General features: G+C 40.8%; 1 protein-coding gene across 1 annotated transcript in view; it reads right to left on the minus strand.

The window, feature by feature from the left end:
• Positions 1 to 876: 876 nt before the first annotated feature.
• The window catches only part of LOC126484650 (alkaline ceramidase), a 28,218-nt gene continuing 13,078 nt past the window's right edge, over positions 877 to 16,016 (minus strand). Inside the window, exon 5 of the mRNA XM_050108240.1 lies at positions 877 to 5,597. Coding sequence (XP_049964197.1) covers positions 5,279 to 5,597 — 319 coding nt within the window. The 3' untranslated portion in view covers positions 877 to 5,278. The remainder of the gene's footprint in view (positions 5,598 to 16,016) is intronic.

Consider the following 16,016-nt stretch of genomic DNA (forward strand, 5'->3'; position numbering starts at 1 on the left):
GGATTGACATTCATCCACTAAAATGACACCAATTATGAAATGAAACAGATAAATAGCAGGCAACAAAGCCTATTAGAAAATTAACATCAAAATATGTTGGAATGCTAGATGCCTTTGAGAGGAAGGTACTTTGAAAAATCATTGGTCCAAACTTTGAAAGGAGGAGGAGGAGGAGGAGGAGGAGGAGGAGGAGGAGGAGGTGGTGATGGTGGTACAACCATGAGCTATACTGTATATAAAAATCCATCTGTTAGAAGAATAGTGAAATCAGACACACTGAGATGGGGGTAGCATTTGGCATGGGTCTGATACAGAAGTGACCAAAAGGATATCCAAGGTGTCAGAGGATTGGGCCGTTTGAGAACCAGGTGGATAGATGGAGTCATGGAGGACCTGCAGAAATGGACTGTAGAGGATGGAAAGCTCAAGAGAGGGATCGTGATGTGATAACTGGTGGAGAATTGTTGAATAGAGCAAGGTTCACAATGAACTATTGAGCCATAAAAGTGGTGAGACATTTAAATGTAAAGTAATGAATTAAAGTATTATTAGTTTGGTTTCAACAACCTCAAATCTTTCCTATAAAGTATAATGGGAAATCCAGGAAGAAATAAGAACAATATTTTTTTATAAATGTGCCTGTCTGCTTCTCAACATTTCCTCCACTGTCAATGTAAAATATACAATGATTCAAAGAATTATTGTATATATTTTATATAAATAATTTTTATGGTAAAAAGGCGACTGGAAAACTGGTATATAAAAAGGTGCAGACTGCTTTTTGAGGTGTAACACTGCTCTCAGTTAAATTTAAGTAGCTCAGTTAGGAGTCATCAGCATCTGACTAATTTTCATACTTAATAACAAGATAAATCATTGTGTTACACAACATAATTCATTTTTTATTTCTCTTATCAAAATACAATCATACAAAATGTTGAATTATATTATACAAAAGTTTATTATCTTTGGTATTTAAGATTTAGCTGTCAAAGAATCAGGTAAATGTTCAATTATATAAACACCAGAAATTTGTACTCGCTAAGCACAGTTTTTAAATGTAATTCCTCTTGACACACATGCACTATACTCTAATTACTCATCTGTTATGACAGTGTCCTCTCATGATTCTACCTTTTGACACTCTAATGGTAGAAAATAAAATATTTATTCAGAATGAGCACATCATAAGTTCATCCCCAACATCCAATATTAAAACTGTGCCACAGACAATGTAACATGTGCCAAGAGATTCAGTCTCTTCTTTCTGAGCATACCCAACACAGTGAATCACATTTCTGGTTCACACACAAAAAATATTAAAAAATATTTTAAGCTTATTGAGTTACAGATTACAAGATCAGAGACTGCTCTATAATATGAAATTCTACCTCTGAATCTCAAGGCAGATTTCTAAAAATTACAGTTTTCATTACCTGTAACATTGTAATACATCATCAGAGACCGATATGGCAAAAAATACAATGAGGGTAATACGCAATATGAAATAAATCAAAGTGTTTAATGAAACACCTAAATACAAGACCAGCATGTAATAGTAAATAAGTAAAGATTCAGACTAGAGAGGGCAAGAAATTTTCAAAATTCAAAGCAAAATACTGCATATACAATTATCATTAAGCATATTCCCTTTTAATCACATAGGCAAGAACAGAAATCCATACATGGTGGGTAATACACAGTCCAGTCACATTAATATGACCAACACATATGTTCGATGTCAGCATGCAGTAACCATTTACAGACACCAGGCGGCAGCGTTACCATTGTAGGGTGTACATAAAGCAGGTTACAAGATGCAAAGAACAGTGCAATCTTTGTCATAATATGGAAACATAGTGATTTATCTGATGTCCAAAAGGGCATGACAACTGGATTTTGAGCCATGGTGGAAGTGCTTCCGAAATGACTAAGTTTGTAAACTGTCCACATGCCACCATGGTTAAAGTATACCATGCATGGTAAAATGGTGCAATCCAAAATCAGTGCCGAAGCAACTGTGGTGCACCACAGACCACAGATGACAGCGGTGAATGACAGCTGCGAATATGCGTACGGGCAAACAGACTTGCTACTGTTGAGCAACTGAATGTCCAGATGAACCAATGACATTGCAGTGAACAGTGCTGCAAATGGATCTCCACAGCACACTGCTGGTTCATACACCCAAACTGACTGATGTTAATCAGCGATGAAGGCTGGAATATGCACACCAGTACCACAACTAGACATCCACTGAGTGACGACAGGTGCCCTTTTAAGATGAATCACATTTTATGCATCATTGGACAGGTGGCCATTGGTGTGTACAGTGCGAAACATCTTAAAGCAAACACCCTGCACATAATATTGTCTGGGGAGCAATTGTGTGGCATTCCCTGGGTCATCTCGTCATTCTGGTTGGCACAATGAACCAACACAAGTACGCATGTATCCTTGGGAATCATGCCCACTCCCACATGCAGCTTGTTTTTCCTCGGCACAGTGGCATCTACCAGCAGGACAGTGCAATGCGTCACACAGCTTGCAGTGTACGTGCCTGGATCAAAGAGAACCAGATGAGTTTACCATACACCCCTGGCCACCAAACACCCCAAGATTTAAACCCAGTTGAGAATGTGGGGCACCACTTCAATCAAGCTGTTCGCACAATGGATCCTCAGTCGCAAAACCTTGCGCAGCTGGCCATGGTACAGGAGGAGGGGGAGGGGGAGGGGCAGCACAGCTCTGTGTCCCTGTTAGTACCTTCCACCTCACTGATTTGATTCCTCCACATTTCACATTGGTTTACACTGAAAAGGTGGCTATTCAGGCTTTTGACAGGTGGTCACGTTAGTGTGACTGGACAGTGTACAGCAGGAAGTACAACAAAAGTGAGCAGTTTCAAATTTAATTTCCAAGACTTATGAAAGCAAATGTTTTTACTCTGTTAGGAAAACAAGTGCCATGTATTAATAACTGATTATCAGTTACAAAGACATATTTCCTGTTGGCCCCAATACTTCCCATGTACCACATGGAAGAAGCAAATTAACTTTCTCTACAAGTAATTACTACAAAACAGGCAAGAAATATTAAATAGATGTTTAAATAAATTTAGTGTTGGAAAAGTGCAGGAGATCATAACTTCAGATTTTTTTTCTCCGCATAACTGCATACACCATGTGTAAGAAAATAGCAAACTTCTTGTAGCCAAAGTTTTATGGTGTTATTGCTTCAGAAAAAAAACTTCAATATAGTTTGAATTGATACCAGTAGTTTAGCAACCAGCAGGAGGAATAAAAAGTTTCACATTTAGCAACAGTCATTCATTTCAAGAGTCTCCCTCCTCTAATTTGTGTGTTGAAGAGGCCTGCCCCTTAATAAGCCAAATAAGTTCATATCAGGGGTTAGCAATGACTAGTGAAAATTGCCAAATATATTCAAGATCCTCACATAAGTGCTATCCTTATTTATTTACAGCCAGTGCAACATGAACAATGAAAAGCAGCACCAAAGAGATCAAAATTAATTGGAAACAATTACAGTGTATTTGATTTGCTGCTGATATAATCATCTTAGCAAATTCTGGTAACAATATGAACTTTACACTAAAAGTTTGTCCAATGCCTTGGATACACATAAACTAGAGGCAAACAAGACTAAAATAAATTGAAAAGACAATTAAAGGCAAACATTAAGGTAGGGAGTAAAATGCTACCCCAAGTAAATCAATTTAGCTACTCAGGAAGTACAATAGCAGACAACACAAGTATAATGGATATTTTTTTTAAAAAAAAGGACTGTTATGATTAAACAAGCATTCAGAAATAAGAATAACTTTTTGGACCATTTTAAGTTATGGCTGTGAAGGGTGGACTTAAGAGGAAAAAAATTACGAGTGCTGGGTATAGAGAACAGCCACAAAACACCCTGCATTGAAAGGAAGTACGTCTAATGAATAAATATTAAAAGAAACTGAAGAGAAAAGGACTCTGGTTAACAGAGAGAAGAAAAACTAAATTAAGTGAACACCTAATTTCACATAACAGCTTTATAGAACACATCTTGAAAGAAAAATACTGAGAAAAAAATCAGTACGCTGGCCTTGAACATCATATGACAATGGAATGAATTGCAGTAACTGTGACCAAATGGTTAGGGACAGAGAAGGGTGGCACACCAACAATAGGTTGCCTTTAGTGTCTGATGATGACACGGGTGCTAATGCATTACTTGGAGAGAAACGTTTTTCAATATGCAACCTTATATCCACTCTTAGAATTGGTCTTGATAAGCACTTCCAGCAGCAAGTAAAGAAATTACATCTATATAGCAGTCAATAATATAGATGGTAAAATGACAAAAATTAATGAAAAAATTATATTATTGCAGTTACTTTTGTTATTGTATCCTGTATAAATGACCTGATTTTTAAGTTCATTCTGAATGTAGTGCAGAACAATAACACATCCAGCTAGGTTCTTTTCCACTGAAATTTTTGGATTGTTACAGAATCTTTCAAAACAGATACACCATATATTTCAGTGGCAGAAGGTGTTAATTGTAATGATGTTCCTGCTTTGATGCTTGGCACTCTTAACTGGGAGCAGCCCTATATAGATATTGCAGATACTTGTTTCATGAATTATCTCCTGTTTACAAGTTCACCTCCTCAACAGTCTTAAACAAATTATAAGTATTCATAGACAAACAAAAGCTGTTTAAACTTAAACATCAACTGAACATTTAATTACTAAGGTAACACTGTGTATCCTACTCTGTATGATACAAAGTTTAAGTAGTGATTAAATATTGCACTCAGTAACTATTTTTATGTACAAAAAACATTCACATACTACTAATATTTACAACATGGTGAGAAATTAAATTAAATAAAAAATATTATATTGCTATAAACCTCTGTATGGGTACACATACAGATCATACTTTCTCTTTTTAAACTCTGGCAACTACATGTGCCAATACTTTTGCTAAATAAATTAAATATATTAAGTTTCCTTTTAACAGAAATTGCATAATTTTACATTATAAATTCGTTGTTAGGGTTATTACCAAGAACTGTGGGACAATTTGTTCATGTGAGGGGGAAAAGGTTGGAATATTAATTACAAGACAGTGGCACACCACAAACATACCAGTAACGGTAGAATGTTATTGTAGTTACTATACAATAATGTAAAAATGTTAAAAAACTATGAATATTATTTGGTATACATCTAGCAACACTGAACATGAGGACATTAACTCATTTGATTTATATTTCATTCTTGTGATTTTTATAGTAGCAACGAATTGAAACATATGGGATTCCTAGTTCAAAGTCATCTCTAGGCCAGTACCGCAGCATAGGTGTCTGCTCTGGACGTTCCTCTTGGACAGCAAAGTATGCAAACAGCACACATGCAGTGTAGGATGCTATGAAGATCAGCACATGCCATAGAGCATGTAAGTATGGGAAGTTGAGGGACAGCCAGGTGTCACACAGAAGCCTGTCATTCAGCCAGCAGGTAACTGCTAGCAGCCACACAGCTGCACAGCGCACTCCCAGACGGTATACCCGCCAGCACGGACACCTAAATACACAAACAAACAACACTCAAATCCAAATGTAATTAACACAAAGGAAATACAAATTACCATCAGTTATAAATAACATAATACAAATCCAATGTTGAACCCTGCCTGACTTAGATCACTCGTCCATCCAACTGAGATCCAACCCCAATAACCCAAATCACCCTCTATTAACATTCAAGAATTTCTTAACCTCAAACCTTGCCTCACCATCATTCCCCAAATCCCTCAACATGAAACTAATCTTTCATCCACAGAAAGAATCACAATCCACCAACTAAAAACTGATCCCAACCTTGTAACCCTACCAGCTGACAAAGGCTCCACTACTGTGGTTTTGACCTGCAGGTATTACTTGGCAGAGGGACTCCGCCAGCTGTCAGATGCATCCACCTTGAAACCCCGCCACAGGGGCCCCATCCCAGAAATACAACAATATCTTCGGTCTTTCACCACATCAATAGGCCCATCCCAGAATATCTCTCTCTCTCTCTCTCTCTCTCTCTCTCTCTCTCTCTCTCTCTCTCTCTCTCTCTGTGTGTGTGTGTGTGTGTGTGTGTGTGTGTGTGTGTGTGTGTGTATATATACCACTCCTCCTCCTCTCCTACCTTCTACACACTTCCTACAGCCCACAGACTGATCCACGTAGGACACCCCACTGTGGTTGGTTACTGTGCCCTCCATTGAGAGAATCTCTATCCTCATGGGCCAACATCTTCAACCTGTTACCAATAACCTACCCTTCTATATAAAAGACACCAATCATTTCCTCCACTGACTCTGCTGGGTTCTTGTTCCTTTACCACACAGTGTCCTGCTCATCACTACTGCTGCTACTTCCCTCTACACTAACACCCCTATTGCACGTGGCCTTATTGCTATTGAACACTAACTTTTCCAATACCCCCCAACTGCCTCCAAACACACAACCTCTTCCTTTGTCACCCTGACCAACTATATACTCACCTACAGTTGCTTCAGTTTTGAAGGCATCTCCTACAGTCAAATTGATAGTACAGCAATGGACCCCCACATGGCACCATTTTATGTCAACCTATTCACGAGCCATCTACAGGAATCTTTCCTAACCACCTAGAATCCCGAAACACTCACCTGGCTCAGATTCACTGATAACTTCTTTGTTATCTGGACTGAGCGTACAGACACACTATCCACATTCCTCCAGAACCTCAACACCTCCTCACTTTACCTGGTCCTCCTCAATCCTCGATGTTGACCTCCACCTCAAAGATGGCTGCATAAGTACCTCTGTCCATACCAAACTCACCAACCACCAGCAATACCTCCACTGACAACTGCCACCCATTCCACACCAAGAAGTGCATTCCATACAGCCTAACCATCCGTGGGTATCATACCTACAGTAATGAGCAGCCCCTTTCCAAATATACCACCTGTCTCACTGAGGCCTTCACAAACCAAGAGATTTGTTGTGCCTTATCTCTCCAGTCACTTATCACCTCCAACATTCCCACAGTACCATCCAGGACTAGAGCAACTGTATCACATTCTCCACCAGAGAGCTGACAACCTCTCGTCATGAACTAAAATGAGGATTATCCTATCCACTACCTTTCCCAGCCCTCCCGCAGTGGTATTCTGCCACCCACCAAACTTACGCAATATAACTGTCCATCACTAATTCATCCTTGCTCTCAACCCTTGCCTCACTGCTCAAATACCTGCAATAGACTTAGATGCAAGATCTGTTCCATACATCTTCCCACCACCACCTACTCCAGTCCAGTTATAGGCATCATCATTCCCATCAAAAGTAGGAGTATTTCTGAAAGTAGTCACATGATTTACAAAACTAAGCTGCAACCACTGCTGCTTTCTACATGGTCATGACAGCAAACAAGCTGTCTGTCAACATGAATAGCCACTGAAAAACTGAGGCCAAGAGACAGCTGGACCACACAGTTGCTGAACATTCTGTCCAATGCAACATGCTTCACTTCAATGACTGTTTCACAGCCTGGGCCATCTGGATTCTTCCTATCAACACCAGCTTTCCTGAACTGCACAGGCACGAACTCTCCCTACAATACGAGGGCTGTTCAAATAGTAGGGTGACTTTTCAAATTGTGCGGGCAATGTATATACGATTATCGATTATTTTTTTTTTTATTTTTATTTTTTTTTTTTTATTTTTTTTTTTTCTGGTACACATGTCCCGAATGTATGTTTACAGTTTCAAGTATACAGCATACTTCACTTGTTTGTGACAGATAGAAAGGTTAGACTTTTTTAGTGTGCTCAGCAATTTTCAATTATTATAAAAAATGGAGCAAAGAATTTGCATCAAATTTTGTGTGAAAAATGGAATCAAGTGCTCCAAAACATCCGAAATATTGACAATGGCATTCAGTGAGTCTGCTCTAAGTAAAAAAAGTTTACAAGTGGTACAAGATCTTCCATGATGGCCGAGAAGATGCCATGATGAACCTCATTCTGGATGTCCCAGCACAACAACAACAGATGACAACGTTGAAACTCTGAAGAAAATTGTTTTGGAAAATCATCAAATTATCGAAGAGAAGTTGCTGAGGATGTTGGCATATCTGTCAGTTCATGTCAAGCAATTTTTTCGGATCTTTGGGGCATGAGACATGTGTCAGTGAAGTTAATTCCAAAACTTCTCAATTTTGATCAGAAGAACCGTCGCATGAGCATCACTCAGGAGCTCTTGAATGATGTCAATGATGATCATGATCTGCTCAAGAGGGTCATAACTGGCGACAAAACATTATGATATTCAAACAAAAGCCCAATCATCCCAATGGAAGCACCCTGGAGAGCTAAGACAGAAGAAAGCACGCCAAGTTCGATCAAATGTCAAAGTATTGCTCACTGATTTTTTTCAATTACCATGGTGTAGTGCATCATGAACTTTTGTCTCAAGGTTGTACGGTCAATAACCTTGATGTTATGTGCTGTTTGTGAGAAGCAATACACAAAAAATTCCGGAATTGGGGAAAAACAATTCATGGCTTTTGCATCACTACAATACACCTGCTCATTCGTTATTGCTTGCGAGAGATTTATTGGCCAAAAACAACATGACAATCATGCCTCAGCCACCACATTCACTGGATTTGGCCCACTGCGACTTTTTCCTGTTCCCAAAACTAAAGAGAGCTACGAAAGGATGAAGATTTTCAACGATTGAGGAAATAAAAACTGCATCACTGGAAGTACTCAAGGCTGTACCAAAAAGTGCTTTGAGGATTGGAAGAAGCGTTGTCACAAATGTATTGTATCTGAGGGGGATTACTCTGAAGGGGACAACATGAATACTGATGAATAAACAGAATTTTTTTCATACGAATATAAAGTCACTTTACTTTTTGAACACACCTCGTATATCCTACATTCCTGTAACCCTGTGGCCTCAACCTTAGCTAGCCCCTGGCCTTCACTCACCTCTCCCCTTCCCTGCTCCCACACCAGCACTACATAATAGCCTTCTATTACTCCAGTGCACCCACTAACCTTTTTCTCCCTCCTCTACTTTTCCATTCTTCCTCCTCCCCCTCAAACCTCTCAACTGCCACTATAACTGAGTTGGTGTAATTTGATCCCTGACTGTTGCAGTGAGCTGGGCACAGCAGCTTCACAGGCCTATCTCATCCTTTAATGTAATGTGATTTTGTAAACGTCTCCATGGCAATGACTCATTGTTATCACAGCTCTGCATTGGCTATTATTAACACCTGCAGCCATTATCACTTCACAGCTGAAAGCTGGCAACAGAGCTACAAGCTGTCAGGGATCATTTTATGCTGCCTCAACTATAACATCCCTACCCTGTCCCCACCACATCCCTGCATGCACCCATCAAGCAGCATTACACCTTCTCTCAACCCCTACCCTGCTACTGCTCCCACTGCCCGACTCAGCCTCCTACTCATCCCAAAACACCCTCAGACTGCTTTTTCCATCAGCTGCTGCTACGGTACACTGCCCACCTTGGCGACTGTGCTTGTGCGAATGTGTTTGACCAAAACCACAAATGTATAAAAGTCTTTTTGTTATGCCTATCTGTGACTCAGTATCTCCTCTTTATCATGAATAGCAATCTACGCTTTTTATTATACTGCCATACAAACATATTTTAGAGGTAGAAGGAATGTTTATTTACCAATTTCCAAAACATGAACAAATTGAAAAAAACTGAAAGGGAAAAACGAAATACTTATGTCTGGTTTTCATAGCTTTAAAAAATACATAAAAAGGATAAGAAAAAAATAGAAAATAGGAAAATAATTGTTGAGACGTAGTTCTGTGAGAGGGCAAGAGAAGTTGCTCCAAATATTATATTCCGAAGGGTGTAAGGAACAGGGACTGAGTCAGAAGCAACAATTGAGAAACAGGTAATAAACACCAAAGCACAAATAATGAGTTGTTGATAATGAAGAGGTCAGAACCGAAGTCAAAAGAAATTTCATCTAAACAATATAAATGAAATTTTAGACAAAAAAAAAAAAAAAATGTGGCTACAAGGAACGAAACACAAAAATAAATAAAAAGAAAGCAAGCATATTGGTACACAGATGATAGAGAAAATAATGCAGTATGTAAACAGATACAGGGCTATTACAAATGATTGAAGCGATTTCATAAATTCACTGTAGCTCCATTCATTGACATATGATCACGACACACTACAGACACGTAGAAAAACTCAAAGTTTTGTTCGGCTGAAGCCGCACTTCAGGTTTCTGCCGCCAGAGCGCTCGAGACCGCAGTGAGACAAAATGGCGACAGGAGCCGAGAAAGCGTATGTCGTGCTTGAAATGCACTCACATCAGTCAGTCATAACAGTGCAACGACACTTCAGGACGAAGTTCAACAAAGATCCACCAACTGCTAACTCCATTCGGCGATGGTATGCGCAGTTTAAAGCTTCTGGATGCCTCTGTAAGGGGAAATCGACGGGTCGGCCTGCAGTGAGCAAAGAAACGGTTGAACGCGTGCGGGCAAGTTTCACGCGTAGCCCGCGGAAGTCGGCGAATAAAGCAAGCAGGGAGCTAAACGTACCACAGCCGACAGTTTGGAAAATCTTACGGAAAAGGCTAAAGCAGAAGCCTTACCGTTTACAATTGCTACAAGCCCTGACACCTGATGACAAAGTCAAATGCTTTGAATTTTCGACGCGGTTGAAACAGTTCAAGGAAGAGGATGCGTTCAGTGCGAAACTTGTTTTCAGTGATGAAGCAACATTTTTTCTTAATGGTGAGGTGAACAGACACAATGTGCGAATCTGGGCGGTAGAGAATCCTCATGCATTCGTGCAGCAAATTCGCAATTCACCAAAAGTTAACGTGTTTTGTGCAATCTCACGGTTTAAAGTTTACGGCCCCTTTTTCTTCTGCAAAAAAAACATTACAGGACATGTGTATCTGGACATGCCGGAAAATTGGCTCATGCCACAACTGGAGACCGACAGCGCCGACTTCATCTTTCAACAGGATGGTGCTCCACCGCACTTCCATCATGATGTTCGCCATTTCTTAAACAGGAGATTGGAAAACCGAGGGATCGGTCATAGTGGTGATCATGATCAGCAATTCATGTCATGGCCTCCACGCTCTCCCGACTTAACCCCATGTGATTTCATTCTGTGAGGTTGTGTGAAAGATTCAGTGTTTAAACCTCCTCTACAAAGAAACGTGCCAGAACTGCGAGCTCGCATCAACGATGCTTTCGAACTCATTGATGGGGACATGCTGTGCCGTGTGTGGGAGGAACTTGATTATCAGGTTGATGTCTGCCGAATCACTAAAGGGGCACATATCGAACATTTGTGAATGCCTAAAAAAACTTTGAGTTCTTGTATGTGTGTGCAAAGCATTGTGAAAATATCTCAAATAATAAAGTTATTGTAGAGCTGTGAAATCGCTTCAATCATTTGTAATAACCCTGTAAGTGGAGGGATCAAACAATGGAAAATCCAGGATGGAATGTAACAATATTATGAGAAGGAAAGTTGCTGCTCACCATACAGCAGATGTGTTGTGAACAGTGTAAATTTAAAGTTTGTGGACTTGCATTCCGTTTCGTGCTCAGAATCTATCTACCATCTCCAGACGACTGAAGCATTTGTGTTGGATAGGTTCTCAGTACCAACGACAGAGATTAAAAATACTGCAGATGGAAGTTGCCTTTCCAATCTGTTATTGGCTCTCGCCATCCAACCAGTCTAACTCTGCGATCGCCGTTTTCCCCCCTTGTATTCTCCATTCACACCTTCCTTCCTCATTTTTTTAAATTACTGTTTTGTATTATACTCCTTTGTCTCTAATCATTGTCACATTACAACTATTTATAGTTTTTTCATGTGTCCCACATCTTATATTTTCCTCATTTGTTTCTAATTTTTACCATCTTCTGATTACTTTTACATTTAGTTTTAGCTCTAGTGTTTGACTGACAACTTATTTTTAGAGCTGTGGAATCTGCACATTAGTTTCAGCCCACTTTTCCCCCTGCATGTTGATTGTCTTCAGATTCAGTTTTTGGGCAACTTATCCCGTTTCTTCTGTCTGGATTCAAACCTACACCCCTTCTTTAGCCTGGCAGAATTGGTCAAAAATGTTAGCCTCACCAACCACAGATCTCTGGCAGAAGACTTTTATCAGAGACTTCTATTCTGTAACAATGTCTGGTGCATATTTCTTAACTTGAGCTGTAAAGTGGAGAATTGTACAGCCCTAATGAATAGGTCAGCTATCCTTACCTATAGGAAGCTACTGTTCAGATAACAAAATACACGAGGATGCATAGTTTTGTTCGTAAGATACAGAACTCCCCCCACACCATCGCCATAACCCACTGACTCAATGAACATTAAAATGTAGTAAAAAATACACACACATTCAACGGATTTTTCAACCTGTGAAAAGTAACTGACAATGTAGAATGAGGAAAGATCTTCAAAATTATGAGAAAAGTAGGAGTAAGCTAAAGGGAAAGACAGTTAATGTACAATATGTACAAGAACCAATAAGGAAAAATAAGAACGGAGGACCAAGAACCTCGGATTAAAAGGATGTTGTCTTTTGTCCTTACTGTCCAATCTCTATGACAGAAATTTAAGAAAGGTTTTAAGACTGGGTTTAAGATGGTGAAAGCTATCAGTGATAAGATATGCTGATAACATTGCTATCCTCAGTGAAAATGAAGGAGAGTTACAATATGTATTGAATTAAATGAACAGGCTATTGAGTACAGAATATGTATTGAGAGTAACACAAAGAAAGACTAAAGAAATAAGATGTAGCAGAAATGAGATATATGATACACTTATCATTGGGGACCACAAAGTAGATGAAATTACAGAATTCTGTTACCTTAGAGTTATCTTGTTATCAGGAGAAAGAAAACTGGCATTCTACAGGTCGCAGCGTGGAATGTCAGATCCCTTAATCAAGCAGGTACGTTAGAAAATTTAAAAAGGGAAATGGATTGGTTAAAGTTAGATATAGTGGGAATTAGTGAAGCTCGGTGGCGGGAGAAACAAGACTTCTGGTCAGGTGAATACAGGGTTATAAATACAAACTCAAATAGGGGCAACGCAGGAGTAGGTTTGATAATGAAGAAAAAAAAAAAAAGAAATAGGAATGCGGGTAAGCTACTACAAACAGAATAGTGAACTCATTATTGTGGCCAAGATAGATACGAAGCCCATGCCTACCACAGCAGTACAAGTTTATATGCCGACTAGCTCTGCAGATGACGAAGAGATTGATGAAAGGTATGATGAGATAGAAGAAATTATTCAGATAGTGAGGGAAGACAAAAATTTAATAGTCATGGGTGACTGGAAGTCCATAGTAGGAAAAGGAAACACAGAAGATGAATATGGAATGGGGGTAAGGAATGAAAGAGGAAGCCGCCTGGTAGAATTTTGCACAGAGCATAACTTAATAATAGCTAACACTTGGTTCAAGAATAATAAAAGAAGGTTGTATACATGGAAGAAGCCTGGAGATACTGACAGGTTTCAGATAGATTATATAATGGTAAGACAGATATTTAGGAACTAGGTTTTAAATTGTAAGACATTTCCTGGGGCATATGTGGACTCTTGACCACAATCTATTGGTTATGAACTGTAGGTTAAAACTGAAGAAACTGCAAAAAGGAGATGGGACCTGGATAAACTGACAGAACCAGAGATTGTAGAGAGTTTCAGGGAGAGCATTAGGGAACAATTGACTAGAATGGGGGAAAGAATACAGTAGAAGAAGAATAGATAGCTTTGAGATATGAAATAGTGAAGGCAGCAGTAGATAAAAAGTTAAGGGATAATAGAAATCCTTGAGTGACAGAAGAGATACTGAATTTAATTGATGAAAGGAGAAAATACAAAAATCCAGTAAACGAACCAGGCAAAAAGGAATACAAACATCTCAAAAATGAGATCGACAGGAAGTGCAAAGTGGCTAAGCAGGGATGGCTAGAGGACAAATGTAAAGAGTGTGCGTGTGTGTTTGAGGTTTACAGGCGCTAAACAGTGTGGTCATCAGCGCCCAAATGCATAAAAACAGGAACACATGCAGTGAAGGGACTAAGACGAACAGCGAACAAGGAGAACGGCTAAAAGACACAGACCTGACACAGTTCCAAATCCTCACATACAGAGGCAAAACAAGAGGAGAAGGAAAACACTATAAAGGAAAGGAAACACAAGGAAAAGAGAACAGAAACCGAAGGGAAACAAGGAGGAAATCATGACTGGCTGACCTTTTACCTAAAACCTGGGTGAGCCAGTCACCCAGCAGCACATTAAAACCTTCTCCCTAAAATCCGAGGCAACAAATTGGACAGGACACAAAACCGTAAGACCTTAACAACAGCCATTGCGTCATCTTGTAAAATAGAGGGCAAATCCGGTGGCAAGAACTGCAGATTGGGGGGTCCTCCCGCCGGAGTAAATAACCATGCGTTAAGGGACTGTGCCCGATGCAGAGGCGAGTGAGGAGAACCTCATCCCGCCTGCATGACTGGTAGGACGTACGCCATGGCCGCGTGGTGGCCTTGACCAGACGCAGCTTATTTTCACCGACTGCCAGCCACTCCTCTTCCCACTGACGCATAACACGAAAACGCAGGAGGGAGGTAACAGCATGGAGGGGGACGGCACTTTCAACATCGTGAGGGAGGGAACATGCATCTTTGGCAGCCACATCCGCCAGTTCGTTTCCCCTAATACCCACGTGCCCCAGCACCCAGCAGAAGGAAACCTCCTTCCCCTGCCGTTGCAGGTGGAGGAGGGCATCATGGATGTTCCGAACGACCGTATCCGTTGGGTACAAGTGTTGCATGGTCTGAAGGGCACTCAGGGAGTCAGAACAGAGGAGGAACTTAAGACTGGGAACACACCTCATCTGCTCCAAAGCCCGCAAGATCACAAACAATTCGGCATCAAAGATGGTAAACGCTGCAGGAAGCCATAACTTGACGACTCGATCAGGGAAAACAACAGCACAACCAACAGAGTCCCCCTGTTTAGAGCCATCCGTAAATACTGGTACATGGTCGGGATGCTGGTTTAAAATATCATAAAATAAGGAGGTAAAAACAAACGCAGGAGTGCAGCTCCTTCGGTACTCCAACAAGTCTAAAAGGACGCTAGGCCTCTGGAGCAACCAGGGAGGCAGGCGAGTAAAACCTTGTCATTGGTGGGCCACACGCTCCACACCAAGGGACTCAAGCAAATGCTTGGCACGAATCCCAAATGGTCTCATTGCCCTGGGACGACTGGAAAAAGAGACGTTCCATAGGCGGTCGGGCAATGGTAGGGTATGCAGGGGAGGTAGGACAGGCAAGGAATTGACACACCCATCGCACCATGAGGAGTTTCCGCCGGATGGCGAGCGGCGGTTCCCCGGCCTCAGCACACAGGCTGGGGACGGGACTGGTACGGAAGGCACCAGTGGCCAGCCTGATACCCTCATGGTGTACTGCATCAAGAATCTTCAGATACGAAGGCCTCGCTGACCCATACACGGTGCAACCATAGTCAAGACGCGATCGGACGAAAGCCCTATAAAACTGCAGCAGACGCACCCGATCTGCTCCCCAGGACCGATGGCTCAGACACTTCAAAATATTCAGTGCCTTCAGGGCCCGCACCTTGAGGTCTTTAAGGTGAGCCAAGCACGACAACTTGGAATCAAAAGTGAGGCCCAGGAACCGCACAGTGTCGCTAAAAGGAAGAATGGTGTCCCTCAGACGCAATTCAGGGGAGGTAAAAAGACGCCGAGAACGATTAAAATGAACACACACACATTTGTCTGCAGAAAAGGTAAAACCTGTCTTCGCAGTCCATGCCTCTAATCGCTGTATCGTAAGCTGCAACTGCCAACTAGCAGTGACAAGACTGGAGG

The sequence above is a fragment of the Schistocerca serialis genome, chromosome 6, assembly GCF_023864345.2.
Source record: "Schistocerca serialis cubense isolate TAMUIC-IGC-003099 chromosome 6, iqSchSeri2.2, whole genome shotgun sequence".
Lineage (NCBI taxonomy): Eukaryota > Metazoa > Arthropoda > Insecta > Orthoptera > Acrididae > Schistocerca > Schistocerca serialis.